The 18,826-nt window shown below is 42.8% G+C and overlaps 1 protein-coding gene across 11 annotated transcripts in view; it reads left to right on the forward strand.

Moving 5' to 3' along the window:
- Positions 1 to 18,826, forward strand: part of PTPRM (protein tyrosine phosphatase receptor type M) — a 720,827-nt gene that overhangs the window by 311,583 nt on the left and 390,418 nt on the right. For all 11 annotated transcript variants that reach the window (XM_074944607.1, XM_074944608.1, XM_074944612.1 and 8 more), the window contains exon 6: positions 11,015 to 11,189. In XM_074944607.1, the coding sequence (XP_074800708.1) occupies positions 11,015 to 11,189 (175 nt within the window). The remainder of the gene's footprint in view (positions 1 to 11,014; positions 11,190 to 18,826) is intronic.

Below are 18,826 nucleotides of genomic sequence, written 5' to 3' on the forward strand. Positions count from 1 at the left end.
TAAGCCCATACTTGAGCATCCACACTGTATTGTAAACCTGGGTTTACAATTGCTGGACTTGGCTCTCCTGGCATATTCCATTCTGCACTATGCAGACCTTCTGACTTGGGTCTGCAGCTTGAGCTGTGTCCACACTGCAAAATGACAGGGCTTGGACCCAAGTCTCAGTGGGACTCTGGCTCTGATCCACCCCTCCTCCCCCATTAGGGTCCTAAGACCTTGGTTCTGAGTAGGGCCCGATCAAATTCACAGCCATGAAAAACGAGTCACGGACTGTGAAATCTGGTCTTTTGTGTGCCTTTCCCTATACCAGAGGTTCTAAAACTGTGGTCTGCGGACCACCAGTGGTCTGCGAGCTCCATTCAGATGGTCCTCGGATACTTTCGTCTAAGGTGCACGCCTGGCTGGCTGCACACGAGAGAATGAAGGGCCACCCACCTAGTTAGTGGAGCCGTGCAGGCATGTCTCCACTAATTAGGTGCCTGGAGAAGATGCACATGTAAAGTGAGGTGGTGGCCTTGGGGGAAATAGGAGATACGTGGGAAGGGGTAGTGGAGTGAGAAGAGGGGGTGGGGAGAATTTGGGACTTGCAGGGCCGCAGCAGCCAGAGAAAAGTGACTTTCCCCAGCTCCAGAGCTGCAGCTGCTGGGACGAGACGGCCTTCCTTCCCAGCCCCAGCTCGGGGGCTGCCGTGGCCGGGGGAGGGAGGGCACATCCTTCACATTAGAAAGGAAGACTACTGATATTAAAATATGAGTTGTGTGCTTCTATTTGTAGAACAAAAAAAGTTAATTAAGGGTTTTTTTGTATATAGTACTTTTATCCAAAGCACTTTACAATAGCTAGCTAACAGTACAAACAACATTTGGAAAGATCATTAAGTGGTCTGCTGAGACCGTCAGCAATTTGCAAGTGGTGCGTGGAAAAAAAAAGTTTGAGAACCACTGCCCTATACTATACATGTTTCACAGGGGGAGACCAGCATTTCTCAAATTGGGATTCCTGACCCAAAAGGGAGTTGCAGAGGGGTCACAAGATTATTTTAGGGGGGCTGCAATGTTGCCACCTTTACTTCTGCATTGCCTTCGGAGCTGGGCGGCTGGAGAGCAGTGTCTGTTGGCCGGGCACCCAGCTCTGAAGGCAGCATCCCGCCAACAGCAGTGCAGAAGTAAGGGTGGCAATGGAGAAAGTACAGTGGAATGTAATTTTCGCCACTTTTGCATCCCCTCCTCTCTGAAGTATTGTGTTATCAGAATCCTTCTAGCCTAAAAGGGGTAGACTCATCTCCCTTTGGAGCCAGTCAGAACTTGTCTTTCATTGCCCAAAGGGATTAGTACTCAGTGATACTGGGCCATCTTCCCCTTTTCAGGGGATGAGCATCCTGTCCCACCGTTCTCCCAAACTCAGTGGCATAGAGGACTGGAATCCTTGACCTGTAATAGAACCTGGATCTCCCACATGGCACTACTGAGCTACCAAGTGAGATGAAAAGAAATATATTTATCTGGCTGATGCTGCAGGAGGTTGTGTGTGAAAATTTTAGACAACACAAAGTTGTTGAGGCAACCTGTTATAACAACCTATTGAAACTCAATCCATTACCTTAGTGTAACATTGTAAAATGTAAATTGTATACAGTTTTATCAAAATGGGATTAGCAAACTGCAGATTTTGTCATAATTTTCTGAGAGATGCTAAAAAGATTCAGATTAGGGTTCCATGCAAAAAATGTTTTGCCATTTAAATAAAGGCATTTATTTTAACAGGATGGGAATAAAGCTATTCTCTGATGACCAAAGTGGTTTAACCTAAGTGATCTGGTTGTGTTTATTTGTGGGGTTTGTGACATACCAGGGTACAATCCAGACTAATGAGTAGCTGTGTCACTCCTGCCCTTTAACCTGGGGTGCCCTTTACAATGCTTTCCTGTTGTAGCTTGAAGCCTGGACTGCTCACAAACAGCCTCCAGCATGCCAGCTATGTCTCTGTATGTACAGCAACCAGCCAGCCACACCTTGGCTCTTACCAGCCTTCGTTAAGCTGCAGTGTGACCCCAAAACACTCCCAGTCTTAGATTTTCCCTCAGAAACGTATGTCCTGTACTGCCCAGCCCTCTCCTGAACAATACAAGTTTATATAAATGCTGTTATTTCTTTAATAGAAATAATGTGTGCACAACTTGCTATCATAAACAGAGTTTCCCAAACTCCAATTTAAACACACTGGTTTAGATAAAAGAATAAAATAAGTTTATTAACTACAAAGAGAGATTCTAAGTGAGTATAAGTAATGAGGCATAAAAGTGAGAAATGGTTGCAAGAAAATAAAGGTAAAATGCTCTTGGTGCCTGCCTTAACAAACTATATCAGATTCAAGCAAAGTTTCTCAGCAGTCTTACTGACCAAACTCTCTACGTCAGGACGACTCCTCTCAGAATCCAATGAAGGTTTCCTCTGTTGCTTCAGGTGCAGAGAATCGATGGGCAGGGATGGTGGGGGTGTGCCTTGGGGTGTTTGTCCCTCCTTTTTACAGTGTCAGTCCCCCACTTGAAAAACATTTCCCACTGAGATGCAGGAGACAAAAAGTCTGTGGGTAAGAATATTTCCTGCTTCTTTTTCCTCATGTTTGAGCTTCCTTTGTTTCCCCTTCCTGCTTGATGACTCTGTTTACTGCTTAAATGCAAATTAAGCAGAGCACATATTCCTTTGTTTAGGACAGAGCTGTTTGTTGGGTTGCCAACTTCCTAGTCGCACAAAACCGAACGCTCTAGCCCCACCCCTTTCCCGAGGCCCCACCCCCCACTCATTACAGTCCGCCTCCCTCAGTGGCTTGCTCTTCCCCACCCTCACTCACTTTCACTGGGCTGGGGCAGGGGGTTGAGGTACAGGAGGGGGTGAGGGCTCTAACTGGGGGTTCAGGCCCCAGGGTGGGGCCAGAAATGAGGGGTTCAGGATGTGGGAGGGGGTTCCAGGCTGGGACAGGGAGTTTGAATGTGGCAGGGGCTAAATGGCTGGCTGGCACCGCGCTGCATCCCAGAAGCAGCTAGCAGGTCTGGGGGTGAGGCAGGAGACTCCATGTGCTGCTCTTGCCCTCAGGCACTGCTCCCCCCCAGCTCCCATGGGAGCGTGGAGCCAGTACTTGGGGCGGGGGAAGTGTGTGGAGCCCTGTGGCCCCCTTCTCTAGGGCCCGGACCTGCTGGCTGCTTCTGTGGCACAGCGCAGTGCCAGCCAGGACAGGTAGGGACTAGCCTGCCTTAGTGCCGCAACACTGCTGAATGGACCTTTAACAGCCCGGTCGGCGGTGCTGACAGGAGCCGCCAGAATCCCTTTTGAACTGGGTGTTCCGGTGAAAAACTAGACGCCCTCCAAGCTGTTTGCCAACCTCAGTTTGGAACATGTGTTAATAACACCATACAGTGGAATCTTATCACTTCAGTGTTGCCACACATATTTTGAGGACAATATTGACCAGCAAATTATGAGTTTTCAAATGATACCTTTATAAAATCTGCTTTGTACAGAGATTATTACAATAGTGTGTATGGCGTGGGCGCAGGTACATTCTGTCATTGGTTTAAAAAAGTAACATTTGGGGACCTCAAGAACCCCACCAGAGCATTTAGTTTATTTGTTTTTTTCTGAACTGTACTGAATGGAATATTTTTGTAAATAACCAAAAAAAAAAAAAAAGTCTGCTGTGTTTTCAGTAGGGAAATATATTGTATACTTTATTTGTTAATTGTAACTAGAGTATTTCAAATAGTCTTGGGATCCCATTGTATCATCATACAATGAAATAGATTTTGGCTGTTAAAACTGAAATAATGTAGTATGCAAGTGTGCCATACTGGGCCTGTGTTTAGCATTATATCTGGAAAAAAGAAATCTGATTCCTCCGCCTTTTCTTCAGGTTTCAAAATTAGGGTTAAATTTCCCTGTGTGAGTGACCACTGTGTTACCTGTACAGTTTGGTGATGATTTTGTGCAATGGCTAGAATGTGGCTCACATTTAAACAAAAAGGAAGAGAAACGAAATAGGGGCCCTGACCTGGCCATGGACAGTACAGTAAAAAAGGAGCCTCTTGTGTTCATGCACCTCTGTGTGAGCATCGTTGTTTCACAATTAATGTAAATCTTGAGTGAAGCAATGCAAAGCAAAATGCACATGAAAGTGTCAATGAAGTAAAACGTATTTTTGATTTTTAGCTCCTTTGAGAAATAAGCTACTATATAAAATTATCCACTCTCAGATAAAACTCCTTTTCTCCCCTGCCCCCCCCAAGTAAATTCTGCAAATGAAAACAAGAAACTTAAAAAAAATGTATTGCATCATTACAACTTGAACTTTTAACCCACATTTTTAATGTTAATAAAACCTGGAAAAGAGTCTACATATAAACGGATGAGTCTGTTTCTCCATACAATTTTCTCAGTGGACTGAGAAACTTGTTTCAGTTCTGCTGTAGTGAAACCTTGAAACAAAATGTGTTTAAGCCATATAAAGAAACTCTGATCACACATTTGGACCTTTTCCTCCATTTTTGGTTGTTACAGTGACTGCTTTTTGGCTATAGTAATAGGCAAAATGCCTGAAGGTCCCCCACAGGATTATGAAGATGTCTGTTGTAATAAGAACTTCATGCTATCTTCATTTACCAGTAATGATACAGCATAGCTGTGCTAAAAGAGAAGAATGTTAGGTACAGTGAAATGGTTAGCACTGTCCATCATTAATCTAACTCTTCTTTATACCGTGTACAGAAATACTGAACTATGCCTATCCATTTAGCTGTTGCTGAAGGAGGGCTCTTTTCTTTTCTTTTTTTTTAATACTGTGGTCTGATAAGTATTTAACTCATCATATACTTTCATTCCTTACCAATCCTCTCTGTTCATGCTGCATTACACAGAATAACCCTCTTTTCCATTGGCTGTTGCCTCTTTAGGTCAAGGGTTGGGAGGCATAGGGGAGATTACTATCTCTGTACTGTACTTTTTCTTTGGATAACGGGAATGGTGTTCCCTGGGACATCAATCTAACACCATTCACTGACACTAAATTTCCTTTGATATTTTGATGATTTTTCTAAAAGGATGAAAATGAAAAAGTGCTGGGGGGTTTTCTGAGATCTACAATGGAATCTCATGTTAATGATTTATTTCATCACTGTTTGAGTTCTGCCAGTCTCACTAAACTGGTGACTTAGAACTAGAGCTCTTTCAATAGGAAAAAAAAGTTTAAAAAAAAACCAGTTAAGGTTAATGTTTATTAATATCCTTTTAACAATAGTCAATAACTGTCTTAATGTTCTTCAGTAAAGTTAGCAATAAATAAGTCTTGTTCTGGAAGTCATTTGTGAATTTTAGAGCAACCAGTAACAACCTATTTGCTGAACTCTGTATTCTTGCGGGAGCTGAAAATGTGAAGAATCATCTGAAGCAAAGGTGTGCTCTGTTCGATGAGTTTCACGTATAGTGTTTATTTGAGCAAGAGAATGGAATAGATTGCACTCATGAAATGTGCTCCATGCGCCTCTAGTTTCAGTCAAAGTTATTGATATAAGAATAGCTGATGTGTACCTTAGGGCTAAAACTTCCCACACGTGATCAAACCATTTTCCCTTTTTTGGGGCAGGAAGTGGGATATTAGAAATCAGGCAGATGAGCTTGTGTATGAGAACCCACCAGAGGCTTAAAGGATGGCAGGATCCCAGTGGAACAATAGGTTATAAGTTATAATAAACTCTGCAGTTAGTCTCTCAAATGCATAAATCATTTTAGTTTCTCATTTTACATATCCACAGAAAGGGATATGAAATGTGCCCTTTAGAACCAGATGTAAGACAATTTTCTTCTTGAACTTCCCATATTTTACTTTGGGTATGTCTGAACCACAAAACAGACAAACAAAAGGTATGTGTTGTTGTCAAGGTTCCTTCCCCACTCTGAACTCTAGGGAACAGATGTGGGGACCTGCATGAAAACCTCCTAAGCTTACTTTTACCAGTTTAGGTTAAAACTTCCCCAAGGTACAAACTATTTTACCTTTTGCCCTTGGACTTATCGCTGGCATCACCAAACGTCTAACAGGGATATAATTTGGAAAGAGCCCGTTTGGAAACGTCTTTCCCCCCCAAAATCCTCCCAAATCTTACACCCCTCTTCCTGGGGAAGATTTGATAAAAATCCTCACCAATTTGCATAGGTGAACACAGACCCAAACCCTCGGATCTTAAGAACAATGAAAAAGCATTCAGTTTCTTAAAAGAAGAATTTTAATAGAAGAAAAAGTAAAAAGAATCACCTCTGTAAAATCAGGATGGTAAATACCTTACAGGGTAATTAGATTCAAAACATAGAGAATCCCTCTAGGCAAAACCTTAAGTTACAAAAAGACACAAAAACAGGAATCTACATTCCATTCAGCACAGCTTATTTTCTCAGCCATTTAAAGGAATCAGAATCTAACGCATATCTAGCTAGATTACTAACTAAGTTCTAAGACTCCATTCCTGTTCTGTCCCCGGCAAAAGCATCACCCAGACAGAGAGAGAGGGTTTGTTTCTCCCCCCCCCCAGCTTTTGAAAGTATCTTGTCTCCTCATTGGTCATGTTGGTCAGGTGCCAGCGAGCTTATCCTAGCTTCTTAACCCTTTACAGGTGAAAGGGTTTTTCCTCTGGCCAGGAGGGATTTTAAAGGTGTTTACCCTTCCCTTTATATTTATGACAGTTGTTAACTCAGGTTAGCTAACTTGTGTTAGCTAATTTGGATTAAAATGACAGTGAAGACACAGCAACTCGATTTAGCACTCATGTGAGCAGCTTGAGTTAAAGCCTCTATGGGTATGTCTACACTGCAGTTGAGCAATGTGATTCCTAGTTCAGATAGACTTGTGCTAGCTCCACTTGACTTAGTGTCCTAAAAATAGCAGCGTGGACAGTGTGGTATGGATGGCAGCTCGGGCTAGCCACTCCAGATCAGACCTAAGGGCGGTTGGGTGGGCTTGGAGTCAAGACGCCAACCTGAGCCACTGCCAGTACTGCAACATCCACGGTGCTATTTGTAGCTGTTAACCCAAGCTCAAGCTGCTAACTAAGTTAAAAGATGAGTTGCCATGTTTTCACGGCTGTTTTAACCTGCATTAACAACACATCTTTTTGTGCAGTATAGACATGCCCTTCGTGTATATTACGATCTAGTCTGTATTGCAGGAGGAATGGAGTGGCACAACCCCAGGAAGATCTCCAAGGGGACCTGTCAAGGGACAATCCTTTCCCAGTCCTGGGAGAAAGGGGAGACTACGCAGTATAAACCACACTTTTGCCTGGTCTAGCCTTCTCTCCTCTCTCCTCTCCTCTCTTCTAGCTGTGCAAATGGATGTGAAGGTTATATAAAGTCATAGCGCCATCTCTCCTGACCTCCCTTTGGAGTGACTTGTGCCCTTGCAATAGGAGGGATTAGGACCTGAGCGCTGCCAAGTACAGGGAATATGAATGTGACTTGATTTTCCATGAGGGCAAAAGGCCAGTGGTTGGGAGTTTCTTATGGCCCTTCCCCCGCTTCACTGTTGCAAGGACAGGGTAATCTAGCCATCTGTTTCTTCTCTGCTCCTAGCATCTAAAGTCAGTGAGTGAGTAAAATGTATTTTCTCCTCCCAGAGGCTAAAATTGCCATCCTTTTTCTGTTTCTCCTGCAAAACAAACTGTTCATCTCATTATGCCATGAAGAAATACCATCATGTTAGCTAGAAATAATTTTCAATATACTTCAGTAGTTCTGCAGTTCTGTTGTAATTGAGACAATCCAATAAACTTCTGGCTGGTCAGGACCATGAGTCTAAGCCCATTATCTGCTTTACTCACAACGCTTGCCTACTCTTAAAGAGTCCCAAAGCAGTCCACAAGATGAGTCTTCCAGCCTGTTTTTTTTTTTTTTGTGCCTGTCTGTCTTGTGTCTAAATTATATTTTTCACATTTTTTAGGCGGTTAGAAAGGAAGAAGATGTAGGTGCTGGATACACAGAACTCTACTTGAAATCAGTGGCAACTCTGATTGCTCAGCAACTCTGATAATTAGGCCTAAATCACTGACTGACTTGTGTTAAAAATGAAATTAGTACTGCACTTTAAACGTTATTAATTCCCTAAATTTCTAATTAAACTTATCTGCTAACTTCCTAGTCTTTCTGCCAGAATGACATCACAACTACCATAAGCAAATGGAGTGAAAATAATGGTTTGGCTTGAAATGGTTCTTTCTGAGCTTTGCTTATAGTAATTGTGATGTCACTCTGGCAGGGAAAAAGATTTCTGGGAATTTTAAGGAGCTGGTAATTGCCTCAAGTCGTGCTCAGATACGGGGATAAATAATTTTTAAACAATGGCTCTCTCAGTTTTCCACTTTGGGAATTGTACATAGTTCTAAAATTTTAAATTACAATGCTGTCACCACAAATTTACATTTAAAAGAGAAATGACATTATATTACTGTACTCATTAAAATAATGCAAATCATTATTTTCTGTGTAATATCCTGCTACATTGGCATTAATACTGTGATTAACATTGGCTCTGGCTTCATGAATTATGTACAATAACCAATTTAATGTGACCATTATTTGCAGCTTTCAATGGCTATTAACAGTATTTTAAGGTTACTTTCAATATGTTTCAGAGTAGCAGCCGTGTTAGTCTGTATCCGCAAAAAGAAAAGGAGTACTTGTGGCACCTTAGAGACTAACAAATTTATTTGAGCATAAGCTTTCGTGAGCTACATATATTATATTAACATATATGTATATATAAATTCTTAATAACATTCAAAAACCAGTCGGAAAACACTTCAATCTCTTTGGTCACTCGATTACAGACCTAAAAGTGGCAATTCTTCAACAAAAAAAACTTCAAAAACAGACTCCAACGAGAGACTGCTGAATTGGAATTAATTTGCAAACTGGATACAATTAACTTAGGCTTGAATAAAAACTGGGAGTGGATGTGTCATTACACAAAGTAAAACTATTTCCCCTTGTTTATTCCCCCCCCCCCCCACTGTTCCTCATATGTTCTTGTCAACTGCTGGAAATGGCCCACCTTGATTATCACTACAAAAGGTTCCTTCCAGCCCTGCTCTCCTGCTGGTAATAGCTCACCTTTCCTGATCACTCTTGTTACAGCCTTATGGTAACACCCATTGTTTCATGTTCTCTGTGTATATAAAATCTCCCCACTGTATTTTCCACTGAATGCATCCGATGAAGTGAGCTGTAGCTCACGAAAGCTTATGCTCAAATGAATTTGTTGGTCTCTAAGATGGCACAAGTACTCCTTTCTTTTTTTAATATGTTGACAACTAAACGTGATAATTAACAAACTGAGCTCAGCATTTCCTTACTGGGTCTTAAATTTTGCAACATAAACTACAAATTCCTAGGATAGAAAACAGAGAGGGCTAGCTGTCTTAGATAGTTCATACAGTTTTGTAGCCTGCTCTGTGTTCTTAAATAAAGTCACAGGAACATAACAAAAACAACAAATACAGTTAAATGGTATAGGCTGCTGCATGCCCCTCTGCAGAAAAAATGGCACCGAGGGCCTAAAACACTACAAGATTCCTCTGGGTTTTCTGTGAATTCTTCTGCTAGGGGAATTATGTTTCCTTGCAATCCTGTGAAAATTCAGAATAAGAAAGGGTTCAGTTCTCAGAAACTGCAGGTCCCCCTGAAGCCCGAGAGATTCATTATGAGGCTCTGTGCCTCTGCGTCAGTCTTGAGACTCCAGTTCTGACAGGATCACTGGAGATTTGGTGGTAAGTGGGATGCTCCACGGTTCAAAGGAGCACGTAGTATGGGGAATAAATAGTGCTGGGCAGAAAACAAGAATTCCATTTTGCAGAAAATGTTGAGGTTTCAACATTTGTTTTCATTCCAGATTGGGACACTGAATGCTTTTGACAATTTTCTCAAACAGTATGACAGGCAGATTCCTCTGGGGCCCTTCCCCCCCATAACCAATAGTGTTAGAGCACTCACATGAGAAGTGGGTATTGCAGGTCAAGTCCTTCCTCTTCCTGATTTGGAGCAGAGGTTTGAACTAGCGTCTCCTACAGTCCATGTGAATAACCTAACCACAAGGCTATTCGCTAATCTGCAAGGGATCTCTGTCTCTCTTTGGTTTTGACCAGAAGTTCCAACCTGGACCTGGAAAGCCTTTCCATCTTTCCGATGACAGTTATGTTGAAACTGACACATTTCAGAAAAAAGTTTCGGTTTTGACGAATAAGTATTTTCTGGCAAAAAATGTTTTGTTGAAAAATTCATGACAAGCTCGAGTAATGTAGCCTGAGCCTGTATTAACTTTCTTGACGATTTCTTGCTAGTTTACAGTGAGGATAATCATAGAATCATAGGACTGAAAGGGACTTTGAGAGGTCATCTAGTCAAGTATCCTGCAGTGGCAGGACTAAGTGTTATCTAAAGTTTAAACTATCCCGGATACATGTAATGATATGTAATGCATGTACCTTCTTTCATCCCAGTTGTATGGATCCCCAAATCAAATAGTGGCTCTAGGCAAGGACAGTGCCATGAGAGAAGCTGTTTCCCTTACATGCAGGCTGGGGAAGATCCATGTGCTTATCAGCAGGTCTGGGGAAAGGAGGAAAGAGATTTAGGGCATATTGATTTGCACATCGCTTTAAAAAAATTCTTTAATATCTTGAATACAAATAAACCAAGCAAATAAGTGCTATTGCTCTTAAATCTGTGTACTTGTTCATCTATAAAGAGTACAGACGAGTAGCCTTGCCAGTTGTTCCAGGTGAATGATTGCCTACTGCTGTTGTTTTAACCCTAATTGGAATAGAACAGAAATGTTATATGTTAGAAATGTCTTTAAATTTAACATTTTGTGACCTCTGCTTTTTCCCCCTCTTTTGAGAGAGTTGGAGAAATAAAGTTGTTTTTCAATAAATGTTTTTATTTTAAAACAACATTTTTACTTTTGTTTCTTACTCTAGGGCGTTTATGTAAGGGATGCACCTTTGAAGGACATAAAGGTGTCTAATGATCGCCGATTTGTAGCTTTTTTTAATGTGGTGAACGCTACAAAGCGAGATGCTGGCAATTACCGCTGCATGATTCGCACAGAAGGAGGAGCTGGAGTATCAAGCTATGCAGAACTGATAGTCAAAGGTATTTCAGAATATCATATGTATTTATTTATAATATGTACATGTTTGGTGTATGAAATAAGAGCATGCAATTGCAATTTAAGTATGTCACCCATTGCCCATTAAAGTCAATGAGAGGCTCAGTAAAAAAGACCTGTGAATCAGACCATTTTTATGTAAATCTCAAGATTCTGTCCTGCTCTTAAAGACTGGTGGGAGATGCCATCCTGAAGGGTTATTTATTAAATACTACTACTGCTTGTGTACGAAAAGCATTATTTAAAAATATATGTATTTTTAAATGTACATTTAGATGATTCTTCTGAAATGGAATGAATGTTCCTATGTGGAGGCTGCATCCTAAAAATGTATTTAGTGTGAGGTATGAAAAAATAAAGGAAAACTCTTAAAATATAAATATTCAGCATATGGGAGGTTTTAAAAACGTCAGAAAAAGTTCAAAATGTAAAATGAATGTATACAAAGTTGACCAGCTGCATCATAGAAAACAGTGTTGATACAACTATATTGCATTCTATTTAAATTACACTTTGCTTGCTTCTTTTTATATCCGGTTTTTGAGAGAATATATTTGGGATCTTTTCAGAGAAATAAAGATTCTATAGCAGCTGGTTCTTGGAAGCTCTGCGAGGTACTCTAACATGGAGGTTGATCCTGAGTCTGAAGAGTACTTACCCATAACAATGGCCACCTAATCTGTTCATGACTCCCACTTTCTAAAGGGAGTAGTCACAGATGAGGCCAAATGCTATAGATAGTGAACAGGAACCCAACAGCTAAAATGGGGTGGGGTCAGTTCTTGTATGACTGATATGCCATTAACTGATATGTTTTATAAAGCTCCACTCCACCTAAATGTGTTACATCTCTCTGGCTGACAGCTCGATACTTAGCAGACAAGAAGAGGGCCTGGGACTGAAGACTGACTTATCGTCTTTCTTTCCTTTTGCCTCCAAAGAAACTAAAATCTTATTTGGCGGGTGAATGGGGACATAGAGAGTGTCCCCACACCAAATCCCCCAGCAGTTGGGATCAGAACTGGTGAGGGGAAAGGAACCCCGATCACAATAGCAGATTTTTAAAAAATAGCATCCGCTAAGCTAGAGAGGGCCCATCTTGCTCTTCTTTTTGAGTCAGTATCATAACTCACATGAGCTGTGTGGCCCCAGTGTTGCAGCTGATCTGAAAGAAGAAGATATGTCCAGAACAGGGAGTAGTAGGGGAAGGGAATTTAATTTTGATAAACTCTGCTCCCTTAATCTGTGATCAGGGCTCTTTGGCTCTTTGTTGCCTTAAGCAACAGGTTAACACTTCTTCTGAATGGATCCACTAGTTAGTTATGGAGAAAATATGCATAGCTCTGTAGCTATTTATTTGTGTACTGCTCTAAACATATATGGTACTTTACAGAACTTATTCAAAGACACACTCCCTCACCTGAAAAACTTGTAATATTTAGAGAAATACAATATGTGGCACAACACATCAGACCTGGGAAAACATTCTCAAGAACACTCAAGAGACCATGTTTCTGAAATCAGCATAGAAAGTCTATGCAGAAGACACTAGTTTTAAGGAAAAAGAAAAGGAGTACTTGTGGCACCTTTGAGACTAACAAATGTATTTGAGCATAAGCTTTCGTGAGCTACAGCTCACTTCATCGGATGCATCAGTGGAAAATACAGTGGGGAGATTTATATACACAGAGAACATGAAACAATGGGTGTTATCATACACACTGTAACGAGAGTGATCAGGTAAGGTGAGCTATTACCGGCAGGAGAGCCGGGGGGGGGGGGAGGAGGAGGAGAAGGAGAACCTTTTGCAGTGATAATCAAGGTGGGCCATTTTCAGCAGTTGACAAGAACGTCTGAGGAACAGCAGGGGTGGGGTGGGGAATAAACCTGGGGAAATAGTTTTACTTTGTGTAATGAAGCATCCGCTCCCAATCTTTATTCAAGCCTAAATTAATTGTATCCAGTTTGCAAATTAATTCCAATTCAGCAGTCTCTTGCTGGAGTCTGTTTTTGAAGTTTTTTTGTTGAAGAATTGCGACCTTTAGGTCTGTAATCGAGTGACCAGAGAGATTGAAGTGTTCTCCGACTGGTTTTTGAATGTTATAATTCTTGATGTCTGATTTGTGTCCATTTATTCTTTTATGTAGAGACTGTCCACTTTGACCAATGTACATGGCAGAGGGGCATTGCTGGCACATGATGGCATATATCACATTGGTAGATGTGCAGGTGAACGAGCCTCTGATAGTGTGGCTGATGTGATGAGGCCCTATGATGGTGTCCCCTGAATAGATATGTGGACACAGTTGGCAATGGGCTTTGTTGCAAGGATAGGTTCCTGGGTTAGTGGTTCTGTTGTGTGGTGTGTGGTTGCTGGTGAGTATTTGCCTCAGGTTGAGGGGGCTGTCTGTAAGCAAGGACTGGCCTGGCTCCCAAGATCTGTGGGAATGATGAGTCGTCCTTCAGGATAGGTTGTAGATCCTTGATGATGCATTGGAGAGGTGGGTTTAGTTGGGGGCTGAAGGTGATGGCTCGTGGCGTTGTTATTTTCTTTGTTGGGCCCGTCCTGTAGTAGGTAACTTCTGGGTACTCTTCTGGCTCTGTCAATCTGTTCCTTCATTTCAGCAGGTGGGTATTGTAGTTGTAAGAACGCTTGATGTGCTTGATAGAGATCTTATAGGAGTTTGTCTCTGTCTGAGGGGTTGGAGCAAATGCGGTTGTATCGTAGAGCTTGGCTGTAGACAATGGATCGTGTGGTGTGGTCTGGATGAAAGCTGGAGGCAGGTAGGTAGGCATAGCGGTCAGTAGGTTTCCGGTATAGGGTGGTGGTGATGTGACCATGGCTTATTAGCACTGTCGTGTCCAGGAAGTGGATCTCTTGTGTGGACTGGTCCAGGCTGAGGTTGATGGTGGGATGGAAATTGTTGAAATCATGGTGGAATTCCTCAGGGGCTTCTTTTCCATGGGTCCAGATGATGAAGATGTCATCAATGTAGCGCAAGTAGAGTAGGGGCATTAGGGAAGGAGAGCTGAGGAAGCGTTGTTCTAAGTCAGCCATAAAAATGTTGGCATACTGTGGGGCCATGCGGGTACCCGTAGCAGTGCCGCTGATTTGAAGGTATACATTGTCCCCAAATGTGAAATAGTTATGGGTGAGGACAAAGTCACAAAGTTCAGCCACCAGGCCTGCTGTGACATTATCAGGGATAGTGTTCTTGATGGCTTGTAGTCCATCTTTGTGTGGAATGTTGGTGTAGAGGGCTTCTGCATCCATAGTGGCCAGGATGGTGTTTTCAGGAAGATCACCGATGGATTGTAGTTTCCTCAGGAAGTCAGTGGTGTCTTGAAGATAGCTGGGAGTGCTGGTAGCGTAGGGCCTGAGGAGGGAGTCTACATAGCCAGACAATCCTGCTGTCAGGGTGCCAATGCCTGAGATGATGGGGCTTCCAGGATTTCCAGGTTTCTAGTGTATATAAATCTCCCCACTGTATTTTCCACTGAATGCATCCGATGAAGTGAGCTGTAGCTCATGAAAGCTTATGCTCAAATAAATTTGTTAATCTCTAAGGTGCCACAAGTATTCCTTTTCTTTTTTGCAGATACAGACTAACACGGCTGCTACTCTGAAACCTAGTTTTAAGGAGGGATTGGAAGGCCAGAAAGAAGGCACGTGATCAGATAGTATGGTAGATAGAGTCTAAATGCATGGGGTTGTATGAAAGAAGGATTGTAACCAAAAAAAAGGCCAAAGAATCAGTTAGGAGAAAAGATGAGGCAGAGAATGAGATAGGGAGTTTAGAATGAGATCAGATGCTGAAGATGAGGACCAGGAGTTTGAATTTAGGCCAGATGGAAAGGAGAAGTTGGTTGAGGAATTGGTCAGCTGGACTATGAGAGGAGAGGACATGGGAGAAGAGCATGTTTTTTCATGGATCAGAGAGGAGTGGACGGGAGGATGTGGAGAGCTCAGAGAAGAGTATAATGACAGTAGTTGAAGTACAGATACCCTAGGTGTGGACCATGCTCCCAATGCAGGAAGATAAACTGGAAAGGGGAAAGACAGCCTGAGGTAAGGAGGCTGCTGTAAGTGTAGCCCGTGGATAAACAGGGCACTTGTAAGATATTGTGTTGGTGGGTGCGGTATAAAACATATCTAGGTAGTTAGAATGGACAGATGGAGAAAAGGAAAGAATACAGCAGAAGAGGTGGGAGTCAGCATAGACATGTGGGATTGAATGAGCCCACGGGGGAAGTGAGTAGAGTAAGAAGAGGATGTGGCCTAGAATGGAAATATGTAGGACTCCAACAAAGAGAGGGAGGGGCTGGAGAATGAGCCCTGAAAGAAATGCTGAAAGCTGGGTCAGTAAGGTAAGAGGAAGTCATGAGAGTACAATGCCACAGAAGCTCAGTGAAGGGGGAATGAGGAGGAGGAAGTGATCAGCTGTGAATGGAAAGAAAAGGGAAGGTAGGAAGGGGGGACAGGGCAGGGGAAAAGAGGATAAGAGGAGCATGTAAGGAATGTTCACTTAGGTGAACAGATGGTGAGGGAGAAGGAGGGTGAGGGTTGGTGCAAACAGCCAATGAGCACAGGGCAGAGAAAATCCAGGCAACATTGTAGAAAGCTCTCTGAGTTTCCAAGGGTCCCTGTTTTGGCTGTTTCTGCCTCTACCATCTGGAGTCTGGCTCCTCTACACAGTTTTTTCCCCAGGCCATGTGGTGGGAGGAAGGCACCACCCAGGCCCTAGTGCCCCCAGAGTGGGGGAGTTAATGGAAAGACGACTAACTCCTTTGGGCTGGGAGCACAAGAACTGGGTTTGTGCCTAGGGTTGCTAACTGTCTAATCTCACAAATCCAAAACCCTTGCCCTGCCCCTTCTCCCAGGCCCCGCCCCACTCACTACATCCCCTCTCCCTCCATTGCTCGCTCTCCCCCATGCTCACTCACTGTCACCGGGCTGGGTTAGGGGCTTGGGTGCAGGACGGGGCTTGGGGTGCAGGGTTCAGACAAGAGGTGCTTACCTCAGTGGCTCCCGGGAGGTGGCGCAGTGGGGCTAAAGCAGGCTTCCTGCCTGTCCTGGCCCTGCACCGCTCCCAGAAGCAGCTGGCATGTCCCTGTGGCCCCTGGGGGAAACAGGGGGCTCTGTAAGCCACCTACGCCCGCAAGCGCCACCCCCACAGCTCCCATTGGCCACAGTTCCCAGCCAATGGGAGCTGCTGAGTCAGCGCTGGTGGCGGGGGCAACGCGTGGAGATGCCTGTCCCTTGCCCCCACCCCAGGGGCTGCAGGGATGTGCCAGCCGCTTTCGGGAGCAGCACAGGGCCAGGGCAGGCAGGGAGCCTGCTTTAGCCCTGCTGCGCCCCCGGACTTTCAGTACCTAAAACCTATGGTTTGGCTTCAATAGCCTCTGAGAGGTAGGGCCTGATTCTGGGAGACTCCCGGTGAAACAGGGAGCGTTGGCAACCCTAATTGTGCCTGGCCCATGTGCAGGGATAGAAAAGCTCCTTGCATCCTTACCCTAAACTTGTGCATCTGAGCAGAGATGGATGTAATATATAGCCTTTAGTATATGGGGGGAAAAGCCATTAAAGAGCTGCAATTAACCCCCAATTGTACGTTATTGATGTACATTATTATTATGGTAAATATGAATATTACCTGGTTAGTGAACAAAAAGTTTGCCATTAAATAATGTATCAGGTCTCCACACATCAAGAAGAAAAGACAAAGACTGTTGTTTGTACATCTTGTCTGTCTTTTATATGAAAATGAATAAAAGTATAGATGGCTTCATTTAAATGAATCCTAAAAGGAAACTTTTCAATTTACCTAACTGTTTATTCTGATGGAAAAGACTGAACTGAGTCAGTGACTTGTCATTTTGTGTGTTCAGACTACACAATATCCTCATATGTTTGTCAGGGAATTGGATTGAAATGTCACTTTATCTTTGTCTAATGTGAGCCATGAAATTGGTCTTGTCAGATCACCTGCTTATTGTAGAAAACAGCAGCTCTTTTCTAATAGGTGACATAAAAGTAATCAAACACTGAACAGAAAGGAAAAGAGTGGGGTGGAATTGATTAAGTGTATTTCGTAAAGTAAATTAGTCTTCTACATATGGTCCGTGGGTTGAGCTTTTCTAATAGTGGTCAGATCCAACATATATTAAATTTAGGAGAACAGAATGAACCTTTCTGAGAAGGGCATCAGATTATTAGAATACAAACTGCTTATTGAGTTCAAACAAGATAAACCTAGGTGTCAGACTGGTTAGAAGGAGATCTGCTGGGTTTTTAAGTAAGGGCATAGAAGGGAAGCCATCTGTACCATCGGTAGCTCTTATTTCTGCATTTTGTCAAATGGAAGATTTAGCACCTTGAATAGAATTGAATGTGTTTTGGATCTTTAGAAGAAAGAGTGTGTTCCAAAACTGAGGGCAAAATCATTTTGAGACCAGGGCAAGATTTAAGAAATTATTAAAGACCGGTCATCAAGGGTGTCAACAGTTGTGAAATTGTGAATGCTTAAGTATATCTAAGTGTTTATATTCTCTTTATATGCCTGCCTGCCTGTGCCTGTTTTTCTCTCTCCCTGTCTCTCTTATAAGGAGAGCTGGTAGCACTGCCTGACACTTTCCAGTATAAGACCCTGTCTTCAGTTGCTTATAACTTTGCCAAATGTTAACATTTTGAGCTAAAATTTTGCATACCAGTTTATTAACTACAAAGAGAGATGTCAGCCTCTGCCTCTGTGTTGATTTCTGAGCCTAAATCGGATAACAGTCTAGAACCATTACCTGCTACACTTGATCCCAGAGTTGTTGGGCCGTGTCGGGGCTGCTCACATATTCACAAAACTGGATATCTGGGGAGCTTAGAATTACTTTTGTGTCTGAAAGGGACAACTTCTTGGAGCCTTATGGCCATGCTGAATATTTAGTAATGCCATTTGGACTGACTAATGCCCCAGAGAGGATCCAACACTTAATTAACGATGTGTTACAAGACCTACTGGACCAGTTCTTGGTGGTATACTTAGTCTGAGAAGATCAATATATTATCTATCTGGACCAAAATGCCACTCACGTCCACACAGTTCTGGAGAGACTATAACAACATGATCTCTACACTAAATTTGAGAAGTACACATTTGATCAGACCTCAACTGAGTTCCTGGGTTTCATCCTGTCCCTGGAAAGAATCAAGATGGATCCATGCAAGGTTCAGGCTGTCTGCGAGTGGATATGCCACCACAATGTGTGTGTCCTACAACAGTTTTTAGGCTTTGCAAACTTCTACCGGAGGTTCATTTCAATTTTTTTGAAACAAGCCAAGCCCCTTGCTGCCCTATTTTGGAAAAACACCAAGTTCCATTGAGTGCTCAAGGCCTAGGATGCATTTGAGGAGTTGAAACTTGCCTTCTCCACTCCAATATTGGCTCCCCCAGACATAACGCAAGCTTTTGTTGTAGAAGCCGACGCCTCTAGTATGGCAAATAGGATAATCCTCTTCCAAAGGCATGGACGCAAGCTAATGCTGCACCCTATTGACTACTACGGAAGGATGCTTACCCCCTGCTGGTCAAAACTGTGAGATCTTGGACAAGAAGCGCCTGTTAATTAA

Source organism: Natator depressus, chromosome 2 (assembly GCF_965152275.1).
Source record: "Natator depressus isolate rNatDep1 chromosome 2, rNatDep2.hap1, whole genome shotgun sequence".
NCBI lineage: Eukaryota > Metazoa > Chordata > Testudines > Cheloniidae > Natator > Natator depressus.